Genomic DNA, 26,419 nt, shown 5'->3' with positions numbered 1-26,419 from the left:
CAACCAATACCTGATCCATCTATGTACGTCTCCTTCCACGCCATGGTTCTTCAGTTTCCGAAGTAGGCGTTCATGGCTAGGCTTGTCCAAGGCTTTTTGGAAATCTAAATATACGATGTCTATGGGGTCCCCTTTGTCCATTCGTTTGTTAATTGTAAGGTTCCGTTAACTTGGGGACTCTGGAAGTTAACTGGGAAAAAATCAGGGCCTTTGGAGAGGGTTGTGGATAAACTTGAGGCTCAGTCCCAGTTGATCAGTGTGTGTGTGTGTGTGTGTGTGTGTGTGTGTGTCAGGGGGGAGGGGGGAGTAATGTATTCCTGGACCTATGGTTCAATGGAAGCAAAAGTTTGCTTTGGGAAACACTGAATTACAGATATGAAGAAGAGGGAAGAAGCTAGTGGCAGGTTGGAGCACAAAAAAAATAAAGGTAAAATAGATAAAAATAGCACATTTATAATGAACATTGAAGGCTGAATCCTGATGCAAATGCTATACTTTCAGTGAAAGAAAACATACACCTGTGCTGTCCTTGGCATTTTCACCACCTGCTTAGCAGTTCAATTAAGTGATCTAATTTCAGAAGTGCCCTACTGATTAAGCAGAAAATATCTTTCCTTTCAAGCAACACCCAAAGGATGCAGCTGACATCTGCTATCTGGTCCCAGCCACGTTCAAAATGCCAAAGTCACCTCTCGACTGTTTTTGAAAACAAGGACTCCAGCTTGAGCACCTCTCATACCTTTGCCCCAATGATCAGTGTAAAATAGACTTTGATTTTCCCAGTTATCAGCTCTTAATGTGTAGATTCTACTGATGTCCACTTGCTAACCCCCCCCCAAAAAAAAAACCCCATTGCGTTTCGACAGCCATGGTAGAATTATGAGCATTGGGAGCAGCGCGAGCCATTCAGCGCGGCTCCCAGCGCTAGAAACTGCTAGCGCAGTTTAACAGAAGAAGGGGTAAGTATGTGCCTAGGGCATAAATGTTTAGGAGAGGTCTTTTTGTGGCCAGAAGGATGCTTGGTTGTCCAGGGAGAGGAAAAAGGAGGTGATAATGCCTTTTTATAAGTCTTTGGTGAGTCTCATTTAAAGTACTGTGTAGAGTTCTGGAGGCTGCATCTTTAAAAAGATATAAACAGGGTTTAGTCAGTCTACTCAAATGGTCAGTGGTCTTCATCATAAAGCATATAGGGACAGACTTCAAGATCTCACTATGTATACTTTGGAAGAAAGGCGGGAGAGGGAACTTATGATAGAGATGTTTAAATATCTATGTGGCATAAATGTACTGGATGAGCGTCTCTTTTAATTGAAAGGATGCTCTGGAATGAGGGGGCGTAGGGTGAAGGTGAAAGGTGACAGACTCAGAAGTAACCTGAGGAAATACTTCTTCATGGAAAGGGCGGTGAATTCATGGAACACAAAATCCAAATAAGGGAGAAACTGCGTAATAAGAGTGATATAACTTCAACCAATGAATGACACAAATGATTTTTTTTTTTTTAAATGAAGATAAAATCAGGAGAAAAAAGGCCTCAGCGGGTATGGTGAATTTCTTAAATCATAATGCTACTAATACTGACCCCCCCACCACTGCAAACATTGGCCAAAAAAGCTCCCATAATCTTTTGACGTCAGCACTGCTTATCTCACACTGTATGACATTCCGTTCTTTGCAAATCGCCTCGATCTACTTCCTATTGACCAAGAATTCCCAAAGCCTTCACTGCTTACCCCACACTGTACTACCTTCTCTTCCTTTTGACTTACTCTTATTGTAAACCCGTCCCTACAATGTTACCGTACTGTGTACAAACAGTCATGTTCTCAAAGACTTCGTGTCTCTTGTTTTTTTTCACTGTATGTCCAGCTCTTCTTTATTGTAAACTGCCTCGAACTACCTTGGCTTTGGCGGTATATAAACAATAAATTATTATTATTATTATTATTTAATCAAACTAAAAAGAATATGTAAATCCATATGCTTGAATACCTGAATAAATTAATGTAAACCGCTCTGAGCTCCTCTGGGAGAATGGTATAGAAAATTGAACGAATAAATGTGCTTAAATCTACAACCTCTTCTTATTGGTGTACTGGTGATAACAAAAGGCAGCACTTATCTGAACAATTGAATCCCTATGGGAATCTCCGTTTCACCAAATGGCTTCTTCAGGAAAAAAACGTCTGTCCATGAAATTCACACCGTTTCCCTTCAGTGGCTTAATATCGCATACCGACTTTTCACAAGTGTAACTTACAACCAATTTAATACAGACAGAGAGCAATGTTCAGTCATCCATGTATTGCAAAGGCAAATCTCTTCATGAAAAGGCAGTTGATAAATCCCAATAAATAGAAACTACAGAAAGGTATCGCAAACAACCAACGAAACAGGCATGGTTATTTCATAACATTCCGACAGATGAAATCAAGACCCTCCACCTGGTGAACTCCATTTTCAGTACCGTCTATTCTGCTGAGGTAAGGGGGGGGGCAGGGAGGGTGGTCCACCCCGGGCACCATCTTGCTAAGGATGTGGCATCCCTCCTCCTCTCTTCTCCCCGCTCCTCTCCTTGCTGCGCGCGCCCCTTGCCCTCCCACGGACTTTTTTTACTTCTCCGGGGTGAGGTTGCTGCCCGCGTTGGCATTGGCGCTCTCTCTGATGTTACCTCTGGGAAACCGCACCTAGGAAGTGACGTCAAAGGGTGAGCCGACACCAATGTGGACATTCTTCTCACGCTGGAGAAGTTAAAAAGGAACGGGGAAAAGGGGAATGTGTGCACGGCAGGGGGGTGGGGTGAGAGGGGTGCCATCGCCTCGGGTGCCGCTCACCATTATTACGCCAAGTGGCTGAAGTGTACCCCAGTATATCAAAACACACCATAAGCCATTCACACCAACTACATTCATCCAAACCCTCCCCTGCCCCCAGCTCTGGCAGCGACTGATAAAAGAAACCGGTGGTTAATGACAATACAGAGCTGATTCTTTAATACATTTTTATGGTTTATATAAAATTCTCATTGAAGGTCAAAATTTAATCAAATGCAATTCTAAAGCTATTTACTCTTCCTGAGAGTTTCACTTCACTGAGGTTAATTACATTTCTGTAAAGCCAGTGCTGGAAAAAAAAAAAAGATCATGGGGGTCCTCAATTCCAAATTTCCTGGAAAATAGTGGTGACACATCCAGCCACATGGAACAAAAATACAGTGATACAAGTCTCAAAAGACCTGAGAGACTGCCATTTGAGAAGACTTGATCAAGAACCATTGACATGGTATAAAAAAGGAAATACTTTAGCTACAATGTTGCTCAGAATAGTAAACAGGTCCTCTTAGGCATGGGTGTTGGAACGGGGGAGGCCACACCCTCCACAAAAATTGTCAGTCGCTGGTTGGTTATGGCTGTACTTCCCTATGTAAGGGCAGTCGCCGTGCAGCGTCAACAAGCAGGCCTGCCCTGGAACCCTTCATTCTACTTCCAGGGGCAGGCCTGCTTGTTGACGCTGCCTAAAGATTTTAAAGTACGGCACCGGAAGGAAATGGGTGGGGGGAGTCGGGAGCTGGTGAGATGTCATGCTGCAGGATCCCAGCAGGGTGGGATTGAACTCACAACTTCAGTGTGCTGAAGCAGCAGCTCTGACCACTAGGCCACACTCCCTTCTAGGATATATGGTTCTCTTCTGGAAGTGTAGGTTTTGCTGACTTGATAAATAAAGTTGTAAAAAAAGTGTTATTAAAGAATCAAACACAAGTGCCTTGTGCTGCAATGTGCTACCATAACGAGTGATTTGAGTTAGATTCCTGGATCAAGGGCTTCTGGGGAAAACAATTAATCAGGAGCAGGTTAAATATAGGAAAAGGCTTTACTTGTGGAATAATCTGTGTATGAGGGTCCTAGAGCTGAAAAACAAATGATTTGAAATTTGTCACTGTACCCGCTCTACTTGACCAATAAAGATGTCTATAAAAAAGAAATAAAAAGGGTTGACCTACTAGACTGGCCTTGCAATTTTATTTTTTCATTATATTTTGTGTTTCTGTGCACCTCCTTTGCTGTCTTAATGAATCTAATTTGCAATAGGTATGTAAGACCTAATATTTCTGCATCAAGATTTGCAGCTGCTCCCTGGCACATTCAGGTATTTAAAAAGTGCTCGTTTTGGCCTTGTATATAGGGTTACCATTTTTTGGGCCACAAAAATCTGGACACCTGACCCTGCCCTGTTCTACCCTGGTCTTACCCAGTTCCACCTTTGGCTTTGCCCCATTCTGCCCCAGCCCATCCCATTTCAGCCTCCAGCCCTGCCTCAACAAATCTCCTCTCTTCTTCCCCGACAAGCTCCGGCCACGTCTGGACGGCATGGAGCATGCGCGGATGTGTGTGACATCATTCGCGCATGCTCAGATGCCGCCGGAGCTCATCGGGCTTTCCAAAACCAGGAAAAACTGCCAGATTTTGGAAAGTCCAAAAGAGGACATGTCCAGGTTTTCCCAGACGTCTGGTAACCCTACTTATATAAGAGAGAAACATAGAAACATGATGGCAGATAAAGGCCAAATGGCCCATCTAGTCTGCCCATCCATAATAACCATTATCTCTTTCTCTCTCTCTAGAGATCCCATGTGCCTATCCCAGGCCCTCTTGAATTCAGACACAGTCTCCCTTTCCACCACCTTTTCTGGGAGACTGTTCCATGCATCTACCACCCTTTCTGTAAAAAAGTATTTCCCGAGATTACTCCGGAGCCTATCGCCTCTTAACTTCATCCTATGCCCTGTCATTGCAGAGTTTCCTTTCAAATGAAAGAGACTCAACTCATGCATATTTATGTTATGTAGGTATTTAAACAACTCTATCATATCTCCCCTCTCCTGCCTTTCCTCCAAACTTGCAGTGGTTCCCAAACCTGTCCTGGGGGACCCCCAGCCAGTCAGGTTTTCAAGATATCCCTAATGAATATGCATGAGAGAGATTTGCATACCTGTAACTTCCATTATATGCAAATCTCTCTCATGCATATTCATTAGGGATATCTTGAAAACCTGACTGGCTGGGGGTCCTCCAGGACAGGTTTGGGAACCACTGCTCCAAAGTATACAAATTGAGATCTTTAAGTCTGTCCCTTTACGCCAGGGGTCCCCAAAGTCCCTCCTTGAGGGCCGAATCCAGTCGGGTTTTCAGGATTTCCCCAATGAATATGCATTGAAAGCAGTGCATGCACATAGATCTCATGCATATTCATTGGGGAAATCCTGAAAACCCGACTGGATTCGGCCCTCAAGGAGGGACTTTGGGGACCCCTGCTTTACGCCTTATCACAAAGACCACACACCATTTTAGCAGCCTTCCTCTGGACCGACTCCATCCTTTTTATATATTTTTGAAGGTGTGGCCTCCAGAATTGTACACAATATTCTAAATGAGATCTCACCAGAGTCTTATACAGAGGCATCAATACCTCCTTTTTCCAACTGGCCCTACCTCTCCCTATGTACCCTAGCATCCTTCTAGCTTTCGCCGTCACCTTTTCAACCTGTTCGGCCACCTTAAGATCAGGGAGTTATCTTCCTTAATCCTCTATTATTTCCCCCTCCAAACTGAAGTTAAAAAAAAATTTGGCATCGCTTATTAAAGCAACTGCATTTACACTTACATGTACATGTGCTTATATTTACATGTGTGCCGAGCTTCCTCTTGATTTTTCCCATGAGAATATATGTAAAATGGCAGCTCCTGTTGCAAGTGCTGGCAAATGCACCTCCACTCCTGCTGGTATTTTGGAAAATGCTTTGCAGAGCCAGATCTTTTTCTAAAGAACTGTCGGAATTGAGCACGTCTCAAGTCCAGTCTCTACATTCTATGTAAAATAGGGCTCAAAAGTAGAGAATGACATGGGAACTCAGTTTCTCCGTCCCCTTCCCATAATTGTGAATAGTACAAAATGCGTCGGTCAGGCTGATTTTTAGGTTGAAGAAATATGATCACGTAACAGCCTCCTATCGAGTACTGCATTGGTTGCCAATGGAAGCGTGGGCGAAGTTTAAATTTGGTTGCTTCTGGGGAAGGGGTAAAACGCAGACCTGATGGACCTCGCGGATCTAAACCCGCACGTCCTTAAAAATCTGAGGTCCGTGCCGTTTGTAGTTAGTTTCTGGCTCTGACAAACCTCGGTGACAATTTAGTGCTGACAGAGCGCTAAAATGTCACCGAGGTCAGTCGGAGCCAGAGACTAGTGCTGGAGCGGCTCAAACTGGTTTCCTGCAGCCCCAGTAAATCGGCTCTGACAGACCTCGATGACATTGTAGCGCTGACGGATCCTAATACTTTTCCCTCCCTATGCTGAGACGGATCCGACAGCGCTAAATTGTCACCGAGGTCTGTCAGAACCAGAAACTTAACTACAAATGGCACGGACCTCAAATTTTTAAGGACTTGCGGGTTTAGATCCAAACAAAAAACTTTCTTATTTAGGGAGGCATTTCTAACATGAGAATGAGGGATTCATCTAACCTACACTCTCCGCTCACAGTAATGAATACCAAGCGCTTTTATGAAGCGTCATCCCTTCATTCTTTGTTTTTTCCTTGTCCTCTTACCACCCTCTTTTATTTATTTTATCTCGATGTATTTTATTCTTGCCTAAACCTTGATCCTCTTGTTTCTGTACGTTTATGTCCTGTCAACTGAACATGTATATATTTTTATTTTTACCTTCTTTAAAATTTTTTAGTATTGTAAACTGTCTAGGTACAAATTGATAGACGGTTTATCAAGTATGGAATAAACTTGGAAACTTATGACTTTAAAGTGTTCGAGGCTTGTGCAGATGAGGTCGGAGCTTAGGCATTGGTGGAATGAGGCATTATGACATCACAATCTGAGCTCTAGAACAGTGTTCTTCAACCACTGGTCCATGGACCAGTGCCGGTCCACAGAAATTTCCTGCCGGTCCACAGGGCCAGCACATGCATCAGGCCCAAAACAGTGTTCTTCAATCGCCGGTCCACGGTGCGATCGATGCGGCGTTATCTTTGAGCCAGCTCCTTCTTACCTAACTGATTCAGTGCACAAAGCCATGGGCAGTGGCTCCTACGGGCATCCTGCGCCTGAACCGGAAGCCTTCCCTCTGACGTGCAAGGTGCAATTAGTACTATTATGGGGGCGGGGTCTGGGGTGGAGATTGGGTAGAGATGGGCGGGGTCTGGCCCATGACTTAGCCCCGTGTTCTTCAACTGCCGGTCCACAGACTGATGCCGGTCCACAGAATAATTCTTTTATTTCTGCCGGTCCATAGGTGTAAAAAGGTTGAAAAACACTGCTCTAGAATGTTGCTACTTAGGATTTTAAAGTGTTTGAGGCTTGTGCAGATGAGGACGGAGCTTGCAGCAATGGTACACGATTGGTTTACTTTGTGAATCTAGCCCTTTGAGCTGGCATAAGCGCTTGCACTTAAAGTTAGGCGTATAAATACGGACTTAACGCTGGTATTCTATGATGACAACTGTGGGATTGCTGATATAAAATTTGCAATTAGAATGTTTTATCCCAGTACCTAACTTTAGTTATCCTTTCGAGTACTCTCGTCCAGTGCAACGTATTCAAGTGCAATTAGTTCATTCCCCAAAGCGATTACTTAGTGGGCAGATACCACAGCAGGTAAAAACATGACTTGCCAACAGTGGCGTAGTAAGGCGGGAGGGGGGGGGGCGCTGGCACCCCGCCTCCTCTCCGCCCCTTCCCACTAGTCCCCCTGCCGCACACGCGCCCCTTCCCTTCCCCCGTACCTTTCTAAGTTCAGCGTGACCGGCCGCCAACTCGCTGTGTCGGCTTCGGCGCGCTCTCTCACGTCACTTCCGGGACCCGTGCCGAGGAAGTGATGTCGGAGGGAGTGCCGAAGCCGACGCGGGCAGCAAGTTGGTGGCTGCTCACGGCTGAAGTTACCAAGGGATGGGAAAGAGACATGCGCATGCGGCAGGGAATAGGGCGGGGGAGGGGCACCACCGCCATAGGCGTCGTTCACCCTCGCTATGTCACTGCTTGCTACGGTTCTTAGAAGTGTTAGCAAGAGCAGCAGGATTTACACCCCAGCTTTCAGTTCACTGTGCAAACTACTAGTCTGCTTCTCCTCCTCCACCTTCCCGAGAGGTGTTGACAGACTGATAAGTGGTCTGTCCTTTTTTCTTTCTTTCTTCTAACTTCCATTATTTTATGTGTTAAGCATTTGGACAAGCAAAGCATCTGGCCAGAAAGACTTTTCTTTATTGATTCTGGCTGGGGGCCAATCTTGCCTTCCTTACTGCACTGACATTTGGTTACTTCTGTAATGTCACCTTTGGACAACGTTTCCCCGTTTCTAAAATGTCCGTCATCACTCAAAAAATACCTTTCACAAGGCCTCGGTGAAAACATTTGGAGTCAAATATCAGCCACCGGCACTCTGCTGTTCTTTCGGCATGCGAATCACCGTCGTGCGTTTGTTTGGTGGCTAAAAAGTGGCGAGTATGTCATTCCCCCTCTCCCCCGCAAAAAAAAAAAAATTGATGAAGCCGGATGAGGAGGGTTTTACATTAGGTTTTACTAAGGTGCGCTAGCATTTTTAGCGTGTACTAACCCCTGCGCTATGCGGAAAATACTAACACCAGCTCTATGGAGGCATTAGCGTGTAGCACGCCCTAAAACCGCTTGCGCGGCTTAGTAAAAGGAGCCCTAGGTTCCCTTATTTAAAATTTGGCTCATGTCTTTTTTTTTAAATAGTAGTTTAAGCTGTGTTACATTCAGAATCAGTAGCTATTTCCCCTGATTCTGACAAAGTGCCACATATATTACATTGTAATTCACAGGACAAGAGCCAAAATATCTCTCTGCTTCGCACTCTAGCTGCATTCGCCTCTCTTTGGCTTCTTATCAAGAACAGAAACAAGGGATCAGGAGAAAATCTACCTTTTTGATACCACGCACAAAGCACTGAATGATCTGAATTTTCAGACACCCAGGGAGCGGTGTGAGGGCTTTTCTGTACGCCACAACGAAAACCAGGGAGGAGGAGGAGTGGAGAAGTGACTCACTTGAGCATGTTAGTTTGATGGCCATGAACTCTCTGCCGCAGTTCTTCTGGTAGTGACAGTGGAGCCAGTTCAGCAGGCAGAGCCCCTTGCCACACTCTAATGCTTCCTTTTTGCAAGGCAGGATACTCTTCTCGGCTATGGGAAAGACAAAGAATTAAAGGCCTTAGGAGCAATGATAATGAACTCATAATATTCATAAATCCTCCTGAGAGTTCAGCATCTCTAGCTACTTTGGAGCAGTTCATGAACTACAGATTTTTTTTATTTTTTAACCTAGAAACATAGAAATTGATGTCAGATTAATGGCCTTTCCAGGCTGCCCATCCATGCCAAATATTGAGCTCTGGGTTTTTTTTTTCTCCTTCTTCTCTATTTGCTGCATTGGCTGCCGGTGGAGGCACGAGTCCTATTCAAATTTTCTTGTATCTGTTTTAAATTGATTTGGGGATTGGCCCCAACTTATCTTTTATCTCATTTCGTGTTGTATAGTCTTAAAAGGAAAACTAGGAATTCACATTTATTTGCTTATCCAAAAATTACTGGTTGCAGATACAAGACTTTTTTTGGATAAGACTCTCGCATTCCAAGCAGGTAAACAGCAATTTTGGCTGGGTAAATACATTGGTGAAGCTATGATGTCTTAATGGTGGTGCATTTCGTAAAGAAATTAAGTCAGCGCTATTTGACAAATTTATTTCTTAAACGTGGGTACTATTGTTAGCAAAACTCCACTTTGAGTATATCTAAGTAATTGTTGTATTTTTAACTATTTGTATTTCGATGATTGTCCAGCCTTCTTTTGTGTAAACCGCCTAGAAATCGTTTGCTTATGGCAGTATAGAAGAATAAAGTTATGTTATGTTCTTGAATCCAGATACAGTCCACATCTCCACCACTTTCACTAGAAGGCTATTCCATGCATCCAGCACCCTTGCTATAAAATATATTTCCATTGACAACTCTTGAGTCTATCCTCTTTCATTTTATGTCCCCCCCCCCCCATCAATCCATAGCTTCCTTCGAAAGAGGCCTCCCTCCTGCGCATTCATGCCACTGAGGTATTTAAATGTTTCTTTCATATCTCCCCCCCTTCCAGCTTTCTTCCAAAGTATACATGGTTACCTCTTTAAGCCTCTCCCATATGATGAAGCCCATTGATCATTTTGAGAGATGAGTAATTGCTCCCTCCCCCTACACTATCTCTCTCCTATCTTTCTTTCACCTTCCTCCCCTTCCTTTATCGCTGCTTGTACTTTTGATAAAACTCTGTTTATTGCTCCCACGCTCCCTTTCTTTACTGCTGTAACTCTGTCAAAATATTGTAAATCCGTGTGTCTGCACGGATCTTAATTAATGAATGTGAACCACCTAGAACTTTTTGGGTGTGGCGGTATACAAGAATAAACTATTATTATTATTATTAATCTTGTGGTCTGCGTAATAGCTGAAGGAGCAAAGAGAGAAACTGAAAACCCTTAATAAGGGAGAAGTTTCTCTTTATATCCAAGCGGCTCATACCTGTGGAAGTGATGGCATAAACTCTGTATTGTTATCACCTAGACTTAGGCGACAGAGTTATTGAGAGATAATATGGTCTAGGGAATGACTTTGATTCCAGTCATAGTTCAGATGGAACAGTAACTTCATCAGATGTTTCTCCTACTCAGTCATGCACTAATCTGGGATCCTCTTGTTCCTGCTGAATCCCTGTTATAACTTCATTGAAATGCTCAGTGTATCACGAATATCTTCCCTCTTGCCCCAGCCTAAGGAAGAGTACATGAGGTATTATCTAGCCTCATTACTAGCATGGTGCATTCAGCAATAGTCGCTACACATTCATTTCAATTTAAAGTATTTCTTCTGCAATTTCACCCTCTGAGAACTTATGACCTGATGTCCCCAGGAGCTGTAATTAGTGTCAGTTCATGAAACTTCCAGAGGGGGTGAAAAAAAAAGACACTGTAATAGGCTGAGTTATAGTCACACTTGTCCTTCATTTGACCTGGTCACAGGTACAGGTACAAGATCCTTTATCTAAAATGCTAAAAACCAAAAAGCTCCAAAAACCACAAATTTTTTGTAACATTGTTGCATTAAGAATTTGAACAAAAAACAGCTTACTTTTAGCAACCTGGCCCCAAAGTCCCTTATAAGACTTCACTCTCTGCTGACAGTGGTTTAGTTAAGTTTTTTGGTTTTTTAAAAAATCTTACCACACATTGGTGTATCTCTGAGGTGTTGCCAGTGGCTGCAGTAATTCATACTGTATATGCTGGAATATAAACCGAGATTTTTGGGCCAAATAGTTGACCCAAAAATGGGGAGTCTTGGTTTATTTTTTTACCCACCATCCGACCATTCCACACCCGAAGACCACCAGGGCTGTAATCTTCAAAAGGATGATGCTCTCCCCTGTTCTCCCCACTGAATTCCGGCATGGTTATCCTCCATGGTTATCCTCCATACATGCCCCCGTGACGAACCTTGGTGCCGCTATCCTTCATGCACACAAACTCCCGCCGCAGCCACCCTCCTCCTCCTCCCTGACATCGTGCTTACCATTAGTACTGAAAATCTGCTGTCACCATCGATGCTGTATTCTGATACAGTGCATGCTCAAGGTTCCTGCCTTCTCTGAGAATCTCGGAGGGGAGGGAGCTGGTAGGCTTTGAGCATGCACCAGATCAGAATACAGCACTGATGGTGGCAGCAGGTTTCCAGTACTAATGGTAAGCACGATGTCGGAGAGGGGGGCATGCATGGAGGAGGGTGGCGGCGGTTCATCATTGGGGGATAGCAGCAATGATGATCATCACAGGAGGGGGTGGGGGCCTGTGCGGTGGATAGGCAAGCTGGTTTTCAGCAAAAAGTTTCTTCGGTACCAACGGAAAGCACGATGCTGGCTGGGGGAGGGGAATATCTAATTCCGTGCCTGTGTAAATGCCAGAATGGTTTATAATGAAAAGGAACTTGCTTGTGAGTAGAAGGGGCAGCATCCATTACACTTAACAAAAGTCTTTACAAAAAGTCCAAACTTAGAGGTCCTGTGCTGTGAAATACCAAATGACTCTATCAAAACACTTTAAATCACTCTAGCAAAACAACCCAATTTTCCTGTTGTTTCCCAGGAACCTGCTATGATGTACAATAAGATTTTTGATTGATTCTCCACTCCCCCCCTCCAATATGTTTAAGTTTTATTAATTGTTTACTCTTAGGTGATCATCCCTCAATGTAAATCACTGTTTGTAATTATAGAATTCAGGTCTGGTTTTATGCTCCTAGTACACGTGGAAAGGGACATCAGATCTTGTTGCCTATGCTCTTAATTAAGAACATAAGAGTTGCCATACTGGGACAGGCTGAAGGTCTTTCAAGCCCAGTATCCTGTTTCTAGCAGTGGCCAATCCAGGTCACAATTATCTGGGAAGATCCCCCCGAAAAAATAAAACAGATTTTACTCTGCTTAATCTAGATAAAAAGCAGTGGATATTCCCAAGTTTGTGTAGACTGGCTCACCAGGATCACCCAAATTTCTAATCTTGGTTTATGGTTTATATTTGGACCAGTTTATATTTGAGTATATACGGTACTCGTTGCCTGCTGCAGCCCCCACATGCTTCTCTCTGTCACATCCAGCCAGGAAGGAAAGAGGAAGTGATGTCATCAGGGCACGAGGAGGCAGACAGAAGCCTGCAGGGCTGTAGCAGGTGTCAAATATGAATTGCTTCGGCCACTGGTAACACATCATTTCAAAAACCGAAAAATTCTAAAATCTGAAATGTCTCTGGTTCTGAGCATTTTGGATAAAGGATCTTGTATCTGTACCATAAAACAGGTACAGTTTTTGAATAACATTTCCAGTACAATATTAAACTTTGACAGTACATAGGTGCCGCAACAGACATTCACTTATCATGGCCAAATGCTCTACTTTATTCACTTACATATGCCGAGATGGTGAACTGTCATTGCTAGTTTGCAACATTTGTTCATCTACTATTTGTCTGAGGTCTTGCTGTTTTTCTGCTATGTGGGACTGGCTAAGATTCCCTCTCTAGTCTTTGGTAAGGGGGGGGGAATGGGATGGTCCCTGTTGGTCATCTTTCTTCCTCAGTGGCAGCCAGAGGAACTGAGAGGTTTGGTTAAGGTCCTGTTTTAAACGGGACAGTCCCTTTTCGGATCCCCTGTCCCGTTGTCCCCACACACAGCTTTGGGACGCCCAAAATATCCCGTTTTCAGAGACAGCGTCTGGAAGCTGTGCGCGGGGACAACGGGACAGGCGATCACTCCTGTCCCTTCCCTGCCGCACCAAAAAAAAGTCTCCCTCCAGGCCCGACTTAGGTACACTGCCGCTGCTCCTCTGATGCCACTACTCGAACCTGGAAGCCTTCTTCCCGACGTCAATTCTGACGTCGGAGAGGATGTTCCGGGCCAGCCTGGGGCTGGCTCTGGGGTAGTAAGACAGGCAGACTGGCTTTGGGGAAGGCTGGCTTTGGGGAGGTAGGCCGGCAGGCTTTTTGGGAGGGGGTGGGACAAAGGCTGGAAGCAGTGAGGGGACATAGGAAGGAGGGATGAAGGAAGGAAAGAAAACGGCAGAGAAGGGGGGGGTTGTAAGTAGAAGAAAGACTAGAGAGATAAAGGTCTGGACCAAAGGGGAAAGACAGGAGGCAGAAACAGAACTTTGGGAGGTGCAGATAGAGGGGGAGAGCCCCTGAGGAAGAGCAGAGAGAGGCAAGATCATAACAGAGGAGGGAGAGAGAGAAAGGGAGACCTGGAACAAAGGTACAAAGGAGAACTGACACTGGATCTAGGGGCACTAAGGACATAGGAAGGAGGCACTGGGGGCACTAAGAACATAGGAAGGAGGCGCTGGGGGCACTAAGGACATAGGAAGGAGGCGCTGGGGACACTAAGGATATAGGAAGGTACTGGGGGCACTAAGGACATAGGAAGGAAGGAGGGAGGGAGGGAATAGAAAGGGACAATTGTTGGGCCTGAGTGCAGAAAGAAATGAAAGATAGGATGCACAGTCAGAGGGAAACACAACCAGAGACTCATGAAATCACCAGACAGCAAAGGTAGGAAAAATGATTTTATTTTCAATTTAGTGATCAAAATGTGTCAGTTTTGAGAATTTATATCTGCTGTCTATATTTTGCACTATATTTCTCTATTTTTCTATAGTTACTGAGGTGACATCATTGAAAACCCCCCAAATATAAATAATTAACATTTTCTCTGCGTATAGGGTGCTTTGTGGTTTTTAAAAAATTTTATGGTTACCATTATGAAATAATAAGATATTGTGTGTACATGAAAAATGAATGGAAGAAATTGGGGGCGGGGCTAGGGCGGGATTGGGGGCGGGACTGAATATTAATAGATGTCCCGTTTTGATGAAAAAAATAAATGGTCACATTAGGTTTGATGTCAATTCTGCCTCCTTCTGCAACCATGGGTAAAAGGCCTTCCAGCATGATTTGCTGGCATCCAAGCTGTCAAATGGAATAAATGTTTAACCACCCTCATGTCAAGTGCACCCTCCTACCAATCCTTCAGGAAATCTATTAAAACCTATCTCTTTGATAAATTTCTCTGAACCCTCCCCACCTTGCTTACCACTGAAATTACCCGCTATACCTCTGACATATTTCCGTCTATTCCTAACCTCTCTTGGCTCATCAATTTAATTTGAAATTTGTTACCAATGTACTTGACAATACTTTCTGTAACTTCGCTGTATATGTACAGTCTCTTCCTCTGTAAACCGCTCTGAACTGCTTGTGGTATTGCGGTATACAAAAATAAAGTTATTATTATTATTTAACATTGGCTGTGAGCCAGTTGGCAAAAAGTGAGGGTAATCTAAAAAAAATCAGTGACATCTGGTAACATAACTTTATGAGAACATTCTCTTCAAATTCAAGCCTCAGAATTCCATTTCTCAGTCTGTTTGCTGATTGATGTATGGTGCGACAATGTGTAAGACTAAGCTGTACTTGCAAGCATTTTAATTGGTTTTCAATTACCGTATTTTCACGTAGATAATGCGCACCCGTGTAAAACGCGCACACGGGTATAGCGTGCGAAAAACACAAATCTATGTACAGAAATTTTTATATACCGCACACACCCGTATACCGCGCATGCTGCCCGACTCTCCCGTCGCCGCCCGACTCTCCTTTCGCCCGCCCCGACTCTCCTCTGGCCACCCCAACTCTCCTTTCGCCCGTCCCGATTCTCCTCTCCCCCTTAAAGTCCTGTCCCCACCCTGAAAGCCTGATGCCCCCCCGACGTCTGATTCACCCCCCCCCCACAGGACCGCTCGCACCCCCACCGCGAAGGACCGCTCGCACGCACCCGCACCCCGAAAAACCGCTCGCACGCACTCCCACCCGCACCCGCACCCCCACCCTGAAGGACCGCTCGCACCCTCACAGGCTCTCGACCACCCCCCATCATGTAGAAGCTCCTACCGGTGTCCTGCTGCTTCCTCTTGGCGGTCCCGACTCCCCGATACGATCGGGGCAAGAGGGAGCTCAAGCCCTCTTGCCCCAGCCAACCGCAGCACCCCCGACACAATCGGGGTAAGAGGGAGCTCAAGCCCTCTTGCCCCAGCCAACCGCGGCACCCCCGACACGATCGGGGCAAGAGGGAGCTCAAGCCCTCTTGCCCCCCCCTGACTCCCCGACATGATCGGGGCAAGAGGGAGCTCAAGCCCTCTTGCCCCAGCCAACCGCGGCACACCTGACACGATCGGGGCAAGAGGGAACTCAAGTCCTCTTGCCCCAGCCAACCGCGGCACCCCCGACACGATCGGGGCAATAGGGAGCTCAAGCCCTCTTGCCCCCCCCGACTCCCCGACACGATCGGGGCAAAAGGGAGCCCAAGCCCTCTTGCCCCACCGACTCCCCAACTCCCCGACAATATTGGGCCAGGAGGGAGCCCAAGTCCTCCTGGCCCTGGTGACCCCCCCCCACTAGTTGTTCGGGCCAGGAGGGAGCCCAAACCCTCCTGGCCACGCGACCCCCTACCCCCACCCTGCACTACATTACGGGCAGGAGGGATCCCAGGCCCTCCTGCCCTGGACGCAAACCCCCCTCCCAACGACCGCACCCCCAAGAACCTCCGACCGCCCCCCCAGCCAACCCGCGACCCCCCTGGCCGACCCCCACGACACCCCCACCCCCCTTCCCCGTACTTTTGTGTAGTTGGCCGGAGAGACGGGAGCCAAACCCGCCTGTCCGGCAGGCAGCCAACGATGGAATGAGGCCGGATTGGCCCATCCGTCCCAAAGCTCCGCCTACTGGTGGGGCCTAAGGCGCCGGGCCAATCAGAATAGGCACGGGAGCCTTAGGTCCCTCCTGGGGGCGGGACCTTGGGCACATGGTCGGGTTGGGCTTCTACATGATGGGGGGGTTGGGAGGCTGTGGGGGTGCGGGTGGGGGTGCGTGCGAGCGGTCCTTCGGTGTGGGGGTGCGAGCGGTCATTCGGGGGGTGAATCGGACGTCGGGGGGGAACTATGTAAAAAAATTTTGTACAACGCGCTCACGCGTATAACGTGCGAGGGTATGCGCGGTACGTAAAAACCACGTATAACGCGCGCGTTATATGCGAGAAAATACGGTAACTCATTGGAGAGAAGAGAGTTAGAGGATTGATTATATATGAAGGCACAAGAGCCAACTTTTCACAAATGAGTGGGGGCTGCCAAATCCGATAGAAATTGCTGCTTTCAGACATAGAATTTGTTCAATATTGGGTGCTCAAATCCTGAGATCATCTAAGGAGGTCATCTAATATCTTGTAGCTATTCTCATCTTTGTTATTAGAAATATTTTTGCAAAATCAAATTCACAATATATCTAAGAGATTCCTTGAAATATACTGTGGGAACCATTTAGTAAACTGCATTAGCATCTAACATGGCAGTTAACAGTTAACGTGGGTATCAAGCTAACAGTTAACATGACACCTTAGCACTTGACTAATTTCTGTATTAACTTCTAACATGAAACAGAGTAGAAAATGGATGGAACCGTATCTTACACGGAGGTGCTCTAATTGTTAACTTATCAGATAACATGGCGTAGCTAGTGCTGTCTCAGTTGGTGAAGCTAATAGGGGGGGCCTGTGTAGAAAGGCTCATGTTAGATCTGCATTTAGCTTCTTACTTTGAGTGTAATACTGTGCCAAGCAAAAAGGTGATGGCACGCAAGTGTTGTGTGGCAAACTTGTGGCTAGTTGGGGGTGGGGGGTAGGGAGTGGAATGTGTCAGACACATATGCACAAAGGTACTTTATGGTAAGATTGGCTTCTTGTGTGCATGTCCAAACAAAAATCGAGAGTGGTGCCTGTTCTGTGGTAAATACAAACCTCGTAAAATTTGCTCACACATAAAATTTTTACGAGGCTCTTATTTAGGCACAGATGAACAGATGCCCATGTGTGCTTTCACTTTCAGTTTTGTTCAGACATGTGCACATGCCTGTTAGCAACTGTCTGCCTGAATCTTTCAGGAGTTTCCTTTTTGGGCAAAACAGGAGGTGAAGCCACAGGTGCACCTGGGTGGGCCATGGCTAGAGAATGGCACAGTGACCTGTATCCATGGTAAACTACAGTAAAACTGCGGGGGGGATGGGAAAAAAATTTGAGCTGCTTACTGAGTGCAAGAGCAAAGCTTTTCATTGCTCCACGGAAATGGTAAAAGCTTTGCGCCCACAGGAGGAAAACAAAATTTGTTTAGTGCTCCCCAAATCTTCTTTCCTCCCACTTTCCCTCCTTGATATGAAATCTTGAACACAGCACAGGGAGAGAGGGAGAGACACACAGGAAAGTATACTGAAATAATGGGTATGGAAAGGAGACTAGAGACATGGACACAAAAGGAGAAGCTGCATTGAAATGGTACATGGACAAAGAAGGGCAATGCCAGACATGGGAGGGAGTATATGGACACAGAGGGAAGGTGCTAGATATGAGGGAAAATAGGACCACAGAAGGGAGATGTTGAACTTAGGGGATATAGGGACACAGGGAGAGGGGTCAGGGACATAGAGTAGTGGTGATAAATGCAGGGGGACGGACAAAGAGGAGATGCTGGACAGGAAAGTATATAGGGGACACAGAGAAGGGAAAGATAAGTGCACAGAGATGAATGGTGAGTACAGAGAAAGAAGAAATGTCAAATGAGCAGGAGACCCTGGTGAGTGAATTAAGAGAAGACAGAGGGAAACAGAAACCAGAGCCTGGGACAACATGACTTAAAAAATAAAATGACCAGACAACAAAACTCAGAAAAAAGAATTGTATTTTCTATTTTGTGATTGGAATATGTCAGAATTGAAATGTTTATCCTGCTGGTGAAAGTGTATGATTTTATATTTGAATCATGTTATTAAAGTATAAAAAGAAACAATATTCTGTTCAACTGTTGTTTTATAAATCACAAATACAGAAAAAGCATCAACAAAACCTCGCTCTCCTCACAAATATCCCTTCCACTATCGGGAAAACTGAACAAGCCAAATCACTACAGAATGCTACACAGAAAATTCATTGTAACAGAATACCTTGATCACACACAGAGAACACAAATGCCAAATATGGAATAGCTGGCCAAAAATGATAAACATAAATTAAACCAATATCCTAAGAAGCCACACCAGTAAAAGTTATGATTTTATAACTGTATGAAGCTTGTGCAGATGGGGTCAGACTGAATTTGTGGGTACAGGGACAGAGCTCACGGGGATGGGAACAGATCTCATGGGGACGGGTGGGGATGAGGTTAGAGACAAGGTGGGGTCAGGGACAAATTTTATCCCCATGTCATTCTCTAACCATGGCCCGCCCACTTTAGACTCAGGCCCACCCAAATTCTGCAGACCATAGTGCACCAGAAGATGGAAAAGAAATGTATAGAAATTTCTCTCTATCTCCCTGCTTCTGTCCTCTCCATCTTGACCGAGGTAGCAAACCTTTGATCCTCCTAGCGCTGCATAACTTCAGTGATAAATTGCAGAACAGCAACCCATGGAGCCTCACGCTCATGCAAGGATCTGCTGGACCAAGTCCCACCCCCTCTGACATGCACTTCCTGCTGCATAGGGGGCAGGAATGGGACCAGCAGGCCTGGAACAAACATAAAGATGATCAGAAGAAATGTCACAAGGCGGTGAGGGATGCAAAACAGGAATATGAGGAAAAAATAGCCCAGGAGGCCAAAAACTTCAAGCCCTTCTTTAGATATGTGAAAGGGAAAAAACCTGCAAAAGAGGCAGTCGGACCCTTGGACGACCAGGGAAGAAAAGGGTACATCAAGGAAGATAAACAAATCGCAGACAAACTAAATTCCTTCTTTGCGTCCGTCTTTACGAAGGAGGACACCTCAACAATACCTGAAGCGGAGAAAGTGTTTGCAGGAGAAATAGAAGACAGCCTCACCACAGTTGAAGTGGACTTAGACCAGATATACTATCAGATAGACAAACTTAAAAGTGACAAATCCCCTGGACCGGATGGAATTCACCCGAGAGTCTTAAAGGAATTGAAGGTTGAAATCGGAGAGTTATTGCAAAAACTTGCAAACCTGACAATCAGAACTGGACAGATACCGGACGACTGGAGGATAGCGAACGTCACCCCAATTTTCAAAAAAGGATCGAGAGGGGAACCGGGCAACTATAGACCTGTGAGTCTTACGTCTGTCCCCGGCAAGATGGTTGAAGCACTGATCAAGGATAGCATGGTCCGGCACTTGGACGCACACGACTTGATGAAACCCAGTCAACATGGATTCAGGAAAGGGAAATCATGTTTGACGAATTTACTCCAATTTTTTGAGACCGTGAACGAGCAAATTGATAGTGGGAAGCCGGTGGACATAATATACTTGGACTTCCAGAAAGCGTTCGACAAAGTTCCACACGAAAGACTTCTCAGGAAACTACAAAGCCATGGCATAGAGGGGGATATACAAAGATGGATAGGCAAATGGCTGGAAAACCGAAAGCAGAGAGTGGGCATAAATGGGAAGTTCTCCGACTGGGAGAAAGTGACTAGTGGAGTACCCCAGGGCTCGGTACTTGGGCCGATCCTTTTTAATATTTATATCAATGATCTGGAGGAAGGAACATCCAGTGAGATCATCAAGTTTGCAGACGATACAAAACTATGCCGGGCGATCAGATCGCATGAGGATAGAGAGAAACTCCAGAGCGACTTGTGTCGGTTAGAAACATGGGCGGAGAAATGGCAGATGAAGTTCAATGTGGAGAAATGCAAGGTAATGCATTTAGGCAATAAGAATAAGGAATACGAGTATACAATGTCAGGTGCAACTCTGGGGAAGAGTGAACAAGAAAAGGACCTGGGTGTACTGATAGATAGGACCCTGAAGCCGTCGGCACAATGCGCGGCAGCGGCAAAGAAGGCAAATAGAATGTTGGGCATGATAAAGAAAGGAATCTCGAGTAGATCGGAGAAAGTTATAATGCCGCTTTATAGGGCAATGGTCAGACCACACTTGGAATACTGCATCCAACATTGGTCTCCCTACCTAAAGAAGGATATAAAACTGCTGGAGAGGGTGCAGAGACGAGCAACAAAACTGGTGAAGGGTATGGAAAAACTGGAATACGAGGACAGACTTATAACACTAGGATTATTCTCCCTTGAGAAAAGGAGACTGCGTGGGGATATGATCGAGACCTTCAAAATACTGAAAGGAATCGACAAAATAGAGCAGAGAAGATTATTTACATTGTCCAATTTGACACGGACTAGAGGACATGTAATGAAGCTAAGGGGGGACAGGTTCAGGACTAATGTCAGGAAGTTCTGCTTCACTCAGAGAGTGGTTGACACCTGGAATGCCCTCCCAGATGAGATTATTGCGGAATCGACCGTCCTAGGCTTCAAGAACAAACTAGATGCATATCTCCTTAAGAGAGGCATGTAAGGATATGGTGGACTATAAATTACAACAGGTGTACACCTGGCAGGGCCTCCGCGTGTGCGGATCGCCGGACTTGATGGACCGAAGGTCTGATCCGGAGATGGCATTTCTTATGTTCTTATGTTCTTATAGAGTGCATGAGCGAGAGGCTCTGTGGGCTACCTGGGTCAAGACAGAGATGCCCAATCAGAAGAGGGCATAGAGAACAGAGATGGGGAAAAGCTGAAGGCTGAGAGGCCAGTGAGACAAGGAGACTATGGAGAGGGGGCTAACAGGCAGATGGTAGGAATGGGAGAAGGATGGGATTGGCAGTTGCTGCAGCTGGGGAGGAGATTAAGCTGAGAGAAAGTTCTATTGATGGGGCTGGAAGAAGGGGGCTAGGAGCTGATAAAATAACTGGCTGGGAGAAGGGTTCAGATGTTGGTAGGAGGCAATGGAGGAACATAGCTGATGCAAGGGGTATAAGAAAGAAAATTAGGATAGTAACTAGGGGTTGGGTGAAGCGGACCATCTGTAGTGGAAGATGGACATGGAGAAGCAGAGGAGTGGACGCTGGGAGCAGAAAGGACAGATAGGGTAAATAAATATAGGAGAAGAGTCACATGGTGAGGAAGGGGGTATAGGGAAGGAGGTAGAGAACAGATGCTAGGGATGTATGAGAGGGAGAGGCAATGGATGCTGGAAAAATGAGAGAAAGAGGAAGAGGAGGGCTGTGGAGAGGGTGAGAAAAAAAGGAAGTCGAAGGATCTTTGAAGGAGGTGAGGGGTAGAAACGAGGAAGGCAAAGGGAGAATGGTAACCAGGTAAGAAGACAGGAACCAGAGGTGTAGAAGGGATGAGTGACAGGGAAGGAACTGGGTTTGGTAAGGGAATGAGAGGCAGAAGTAGATTAGATTAAAGAAGAAATGAGAACAGGAGATTAGAAAACAGCTGAAACATAAAAAATGGGAGTCTGAAGAAAGGAATATGAAATACAGGTCAAAATAGGACAACTAGAAAGATAAGCATAGGAAGTAGAGGGAGAATGAGGATCGGAAAGAGGAGGAGGGAGAGACAGAGAAATAAAATCTAGCTATAGAAAGATAAACACAGATAAGAGAAATGGGGAAAAAGATGAAAGAGAAGGATCACTGTCAGAGTTAGATGGAAGGGATGACGGGAAGAAGACAGGAGAAATGGGAGAAACTCCCCCCCCCTCACACCAAAACTTAGAATGGAGGTCCTGGAAAAGAACTAACCCAAACTGAAAAATAAAATCATCAGATAAAGGTACAAAATACTTATTTTCAATTTTTAGGGCTTGAAAATGTTGATTTCTTTTATTTTGTTCACAGAAGGAAATGCATTTATATCTCTCTTTCTTCAAAGACAGAGAGATTGTTCACCCTCTCTAAAGTGGAGAGAACGAGAGGGCACTCTCTAAAGTTAAAAGGGAATAGATTCCGTGCAAACGTAAGGAAGTTCTTTTTCACCCAGAGAGTGGTAGAAAACTGGAACGCTCTTCTGGAGGCTGTTATAGGGGAAAACACCCTCCAGGGATTCAAGACAAACTTAGACAAGTTCCTGCTGAACCGGAATGTATGCAGGTAAGGCTAGTCTCAGTTAGGGTGCTGGTCTTTGACCTAAGGGCCGCCGCATGAGCAGACTGCTGGGCACGATGGACCACTGGTCTGACCCAGCAGTGCCAATTCTTATGTTCCACTTTTCACAGGCTCGGTTTTTGGGTATTCCTTTTTTTTTTTTAATCTTTATTAATTTTTCAAAACTAATACAAAGTGCCAGGAATTATACGAACAATAATAATCAAAATAAGCACTTATATTCAATCAATAACAATGCAGAAGAAAAATATTCCCCCTCCCATCCAACACATTTAATCAAAGAATAAACCAAAGAGACATCCCCCCCCACCCACCCTGTCCTGGATGTGTATGGAAAGAAACAAAAATTAAAAACAAAAGACAACTATAAAGAAGTAACAAAGGATGTCAACGGTCACCAAACCAGTTTAAATATATTGCTATTTCCCAACATATCAGCATTAATCTTCTCATATCTGTAGCATAAACATAAACTCGCTCACCAAAAAGGGAAAATTAAGGTGATCACAATTTTTCCAATTGTGAGTTACCATTTGCATGGCTATCCTTGTCATTATTAGTAAAAGCCTGCATTTATAGTGGTCCATGGGGGGGGGGGGGGGGTATTCCATTTAAAAAAAATCTTATATTTATTTATAATTTCTCATTCTATTTTAATGTTAACATGGAGGTTCTGGGTAGGAAGCTATAGCAGTCCAATTTGTTCTGTTTTCTAAAGTGGAGGTGTATTGGGTTCTAAAACATTTTCAATGCTGACTTTTCATATGAATGGTTGCTGCAGGTAGAATTATTGTTGGTATGAGTGTCTGTTTTCAGGTATGTATTACTCTGTTTTCTCTTTACTGCTAGCCACTGTGGGCCAGATTCTTAAAACTCACTGTGCATTTAACGGATGCTAAACTAGTCCTAGCCGGTTTAATGTCCAAGTATTTTACCTGCTAATTCTCACCTAGGACCGTTCAATGCCCCCATCCCCAGTACTTTAAAAAAAATCAACAGGAGAGATGCCCACTCCCTCCTACTGCCGGGGCCCCCTGCCTCCTGACAACCCCTCCTGTAGCTTTAAATTGAAGGATAGAAGGATGGATGCTCATTCCCTCCTGCTGACTCCCTGACAACCCATAGCCCTTTTAAGTTGAAGGATGATAGGAAGGATGCCCACCCCCTCTGGGCAGGCCCACCTCTTCAAAATGGTAGACCTTTCCCTTCCCAATGCATCCTGGGATGCAGTAGGAGAGGCTTAAGGCCCTGGGGCCTAAGGCCCCTCCCCTGAGCCAATCAGAGCCTTGGACCTCTGCTTGCTGCATCCTGGGATAGGGAGGTGCTTTAAGCACCTGAGTCAATCAGGGACTAAGACCCCTCCTAGTGCATCCCAGGAATCACCAGGAAGTGAAAGGCCCACCATTTTGAAGAGGCAGGCCTGCTTGTTGGAGGGAGTGGGCATCCTTTCTGCCATCCTTCAACTTAAAGACAGGGGGGCTGGGGGGGTTGGGGGACCCCTCCTGCCAAGGCACGGGTGTGTGTGTGTGGGGTCTGGGCTGTGGTGACTGAGGCAGGAGGAAGTGGGCATCCCTCCTGCTGCTCTTTGAAGGAGAGTGTAGTGCCTGCCAGGCACTGGCAGGCAAGGGGGGATGTCAGTGGAGGGGGACTTTTCTTCCTGCTGCTCTCCCTGCCGGTCAATCAGTTGAGCCAGCAGGACTCAAGGAGACATGTGACTCAGTTGATTGGGGCAGGGAGAACTGACTTGAGAGGAAGAAGGGGCTGTACCTAGCAATTACTCATCTGAGCAAGCATCAGGCACCTTTACCAGCGATTCTCTGCACAAATAGTGTGCATATAATTTGCATGCTATTATGCTGAGTATCGCCAGTAAAAGAAAAATCGTTCCCACTACAGCTGCTACATCAATCCGCCAGATTGTACTGGTGAGTTTTGAGAATATGGCCCTGTGTGAGGTATCTTGGGGGAAAGGGAGGGAGAAAGTGAGGTTGGAGGAGTGTGCCAGGAGGGGGAGAAAAAGAGAGAGAGTGTGTTAGGGAGAGGAAAGGTGAGAGATGGGAGAGATAAGAGGAGATGGTAAGAGGAGAGGGAAGAAAGAAATGGAGAGGGAAGATAAAGGAGGGAGAGAAGATGGAGGGTAGAGAAATGGAAAAACTGATGGAGGAAGGGGGAAAAGTGAGAAAGGGGAAGAGCTACTGAAAGATCGGTGGTGAGAGAAGAATGGGAAGGGGCAGAAGTGGAAAGAAGGAATAAGGGAAAAAGTGCTATGGAGGAGAGAAGGGCAAAGAGGGAGGTGTTGAAGAGAAGGGAAAGAGTTGGCAGAGAGGGAATTATGAAGAGATGGAAAAGAATGAGTGGAGCAGAAGAATGTATACAAGGAGGAAGATGCAAGGGGTGTGTGTGTGTGAGCAGAAAAAAAGCAAGAAGAGAATGGAAGAATATAGGCAGGATATTTTGAATTAAGAGGGTTGGAAAGCAAGAGAAAAGAGAAAATTTTGTGTCCACCGGCTTTAGACTCAGGCTCACCCAAAATTCATTATCTGGCTACGTCAAAAGAAATAAAACGGACAGTGATATGACCAATTGTGTGTGAATAAGTTAATCTATCAGTAGTAACACAAAGCTATATGTCAGTATTTAAGTGTCAGTGATGGCATTTTATGGTCAGTTAGTCGAATGGCTTGAATTGCTGCTTAAATGTATTAATGCATGTAGAAGATTACAATCAGTTCATGTATGCCAAAGATTTATTAAAAATACAATTAATTATTTCATTGTTTTAGATAGTTTTGTCTCTCCTAAAGAAGTTGGAAGTGAAACACAGACCTGTATATTATACTAGCACAGGGGTAGGCAATTCCGGTCCTCGAGAGCCGGAGCCAGGTCAGGTTTTCAGGATCTCCACCATGAATATGTATGAGATGGATTTGCGTACACTGCCTCCTTGAGATGCAAAGCTATCTTATGCATATTTATTGTGGATATCCTGAAAACCTGACCTGGCTCTGGCTCTCGAGGATCGGAATTGTCTACCCCTGTACTAGCAGATCTCCCGGCGTTGCCACGATATTTATTTATCCCAATGGCCCTCTGTATGGGGCTGAACTTGGACTTAAACAGCATCGGGAGTGTCAGTATTCATCTCTGCGAGCCCAAAAACTATGGGTTAGACCAGACATGGGCAACTCCAGTCCTCGAGGGCCGGAATCCAATCGGGTTTTCAGGATTTCCCTAATGAATATGCATTGAAAGCAGTGCATGCAAAATAGATCTCATGCATATTCATTGGGGAAATTCTGAAAACCCCATTGGATTCCGGCCCTCGAGGACCGGAGTAGCTCATGTCTGGGTTACCCCCTCTAAAACATCGGAGGTGACCAGCGGTCAGCGGAGTGCCACAGGGCTCAGTCCTGGGTCCACTCCTTTTCAACTTATTCATAGGGGATCTGACTCAGGGGCTTCGAGGTAAAATAACATTATTCGCTGACGACGCCAAACTATGTAATATAAAGGGTGATTGCAATTTAAAAAATAATATGGAGCAGGACCTGCTTACTTTGGAAAGTTGGTCCTCAACCTGGCAACTAGGCTTCAACGCTAAGAAGTGCAAGGTCATGCACCTCGGAAGCGGTAATCCATGCAGGACGTACTCCTTGAATGGAGAAACTTTAACTAGGACTTCAGCAGAACGAGATTTAGGAGTAATCATCAGTGCAGACATGAAAACTGCCAATCAAGTGGAGAAGGCTTCATCCAAGGCAAGGCGGATGATGGGTTGTAT

At 45.4% G+C, this 26,419-nt stretch overlaps 1 protein-coding gene across 3 annotated transcripts in view; it reads right to left on the bottom strand.

The window, feature by feature from the left end:
- Window positions 1-26,419, bottom strand: part of BEAN1 (brain expressed associated with NEDD4 1) — a 68,496-nt gene that overhangs the window by 32,202 nt on the left and 9,875 nt on the right. For all 3 annotated transcript variants that reach the window (XM_033940441.1, XM_033940440.1, XM_033940442.1), the window contains exon 3: window positions 9,074-9,208. In XM_033940441.1, the coding sequence (XP_033796332.1) occupies window positions 9,074-9,208 (135 nt within the window). The remainder of the gene's footprint in view (window positions 1-9,073; window positions 9,209-26,419) is intronic.

This window comes from Geotrypetes seraphini, chromosome 4, assembly GCF_902459505.1.
Source record: "Geotrypetes seraphini chromosome 4, aGeoSer1.1, whole genome shotgun sequence".
Taxonomy (NCBI): domain Eukaryota; kingdom Metazoa; phylum Chordata; class Amphibia; order Gymnophiona; family Dermophiidae; genus Geotrypetes; species Geotrypetes seraphini.
Note: the sequence above shows the minus strand (reverse complement) of the source record. Positions and strands in the feature narration are given on the sequence as shown.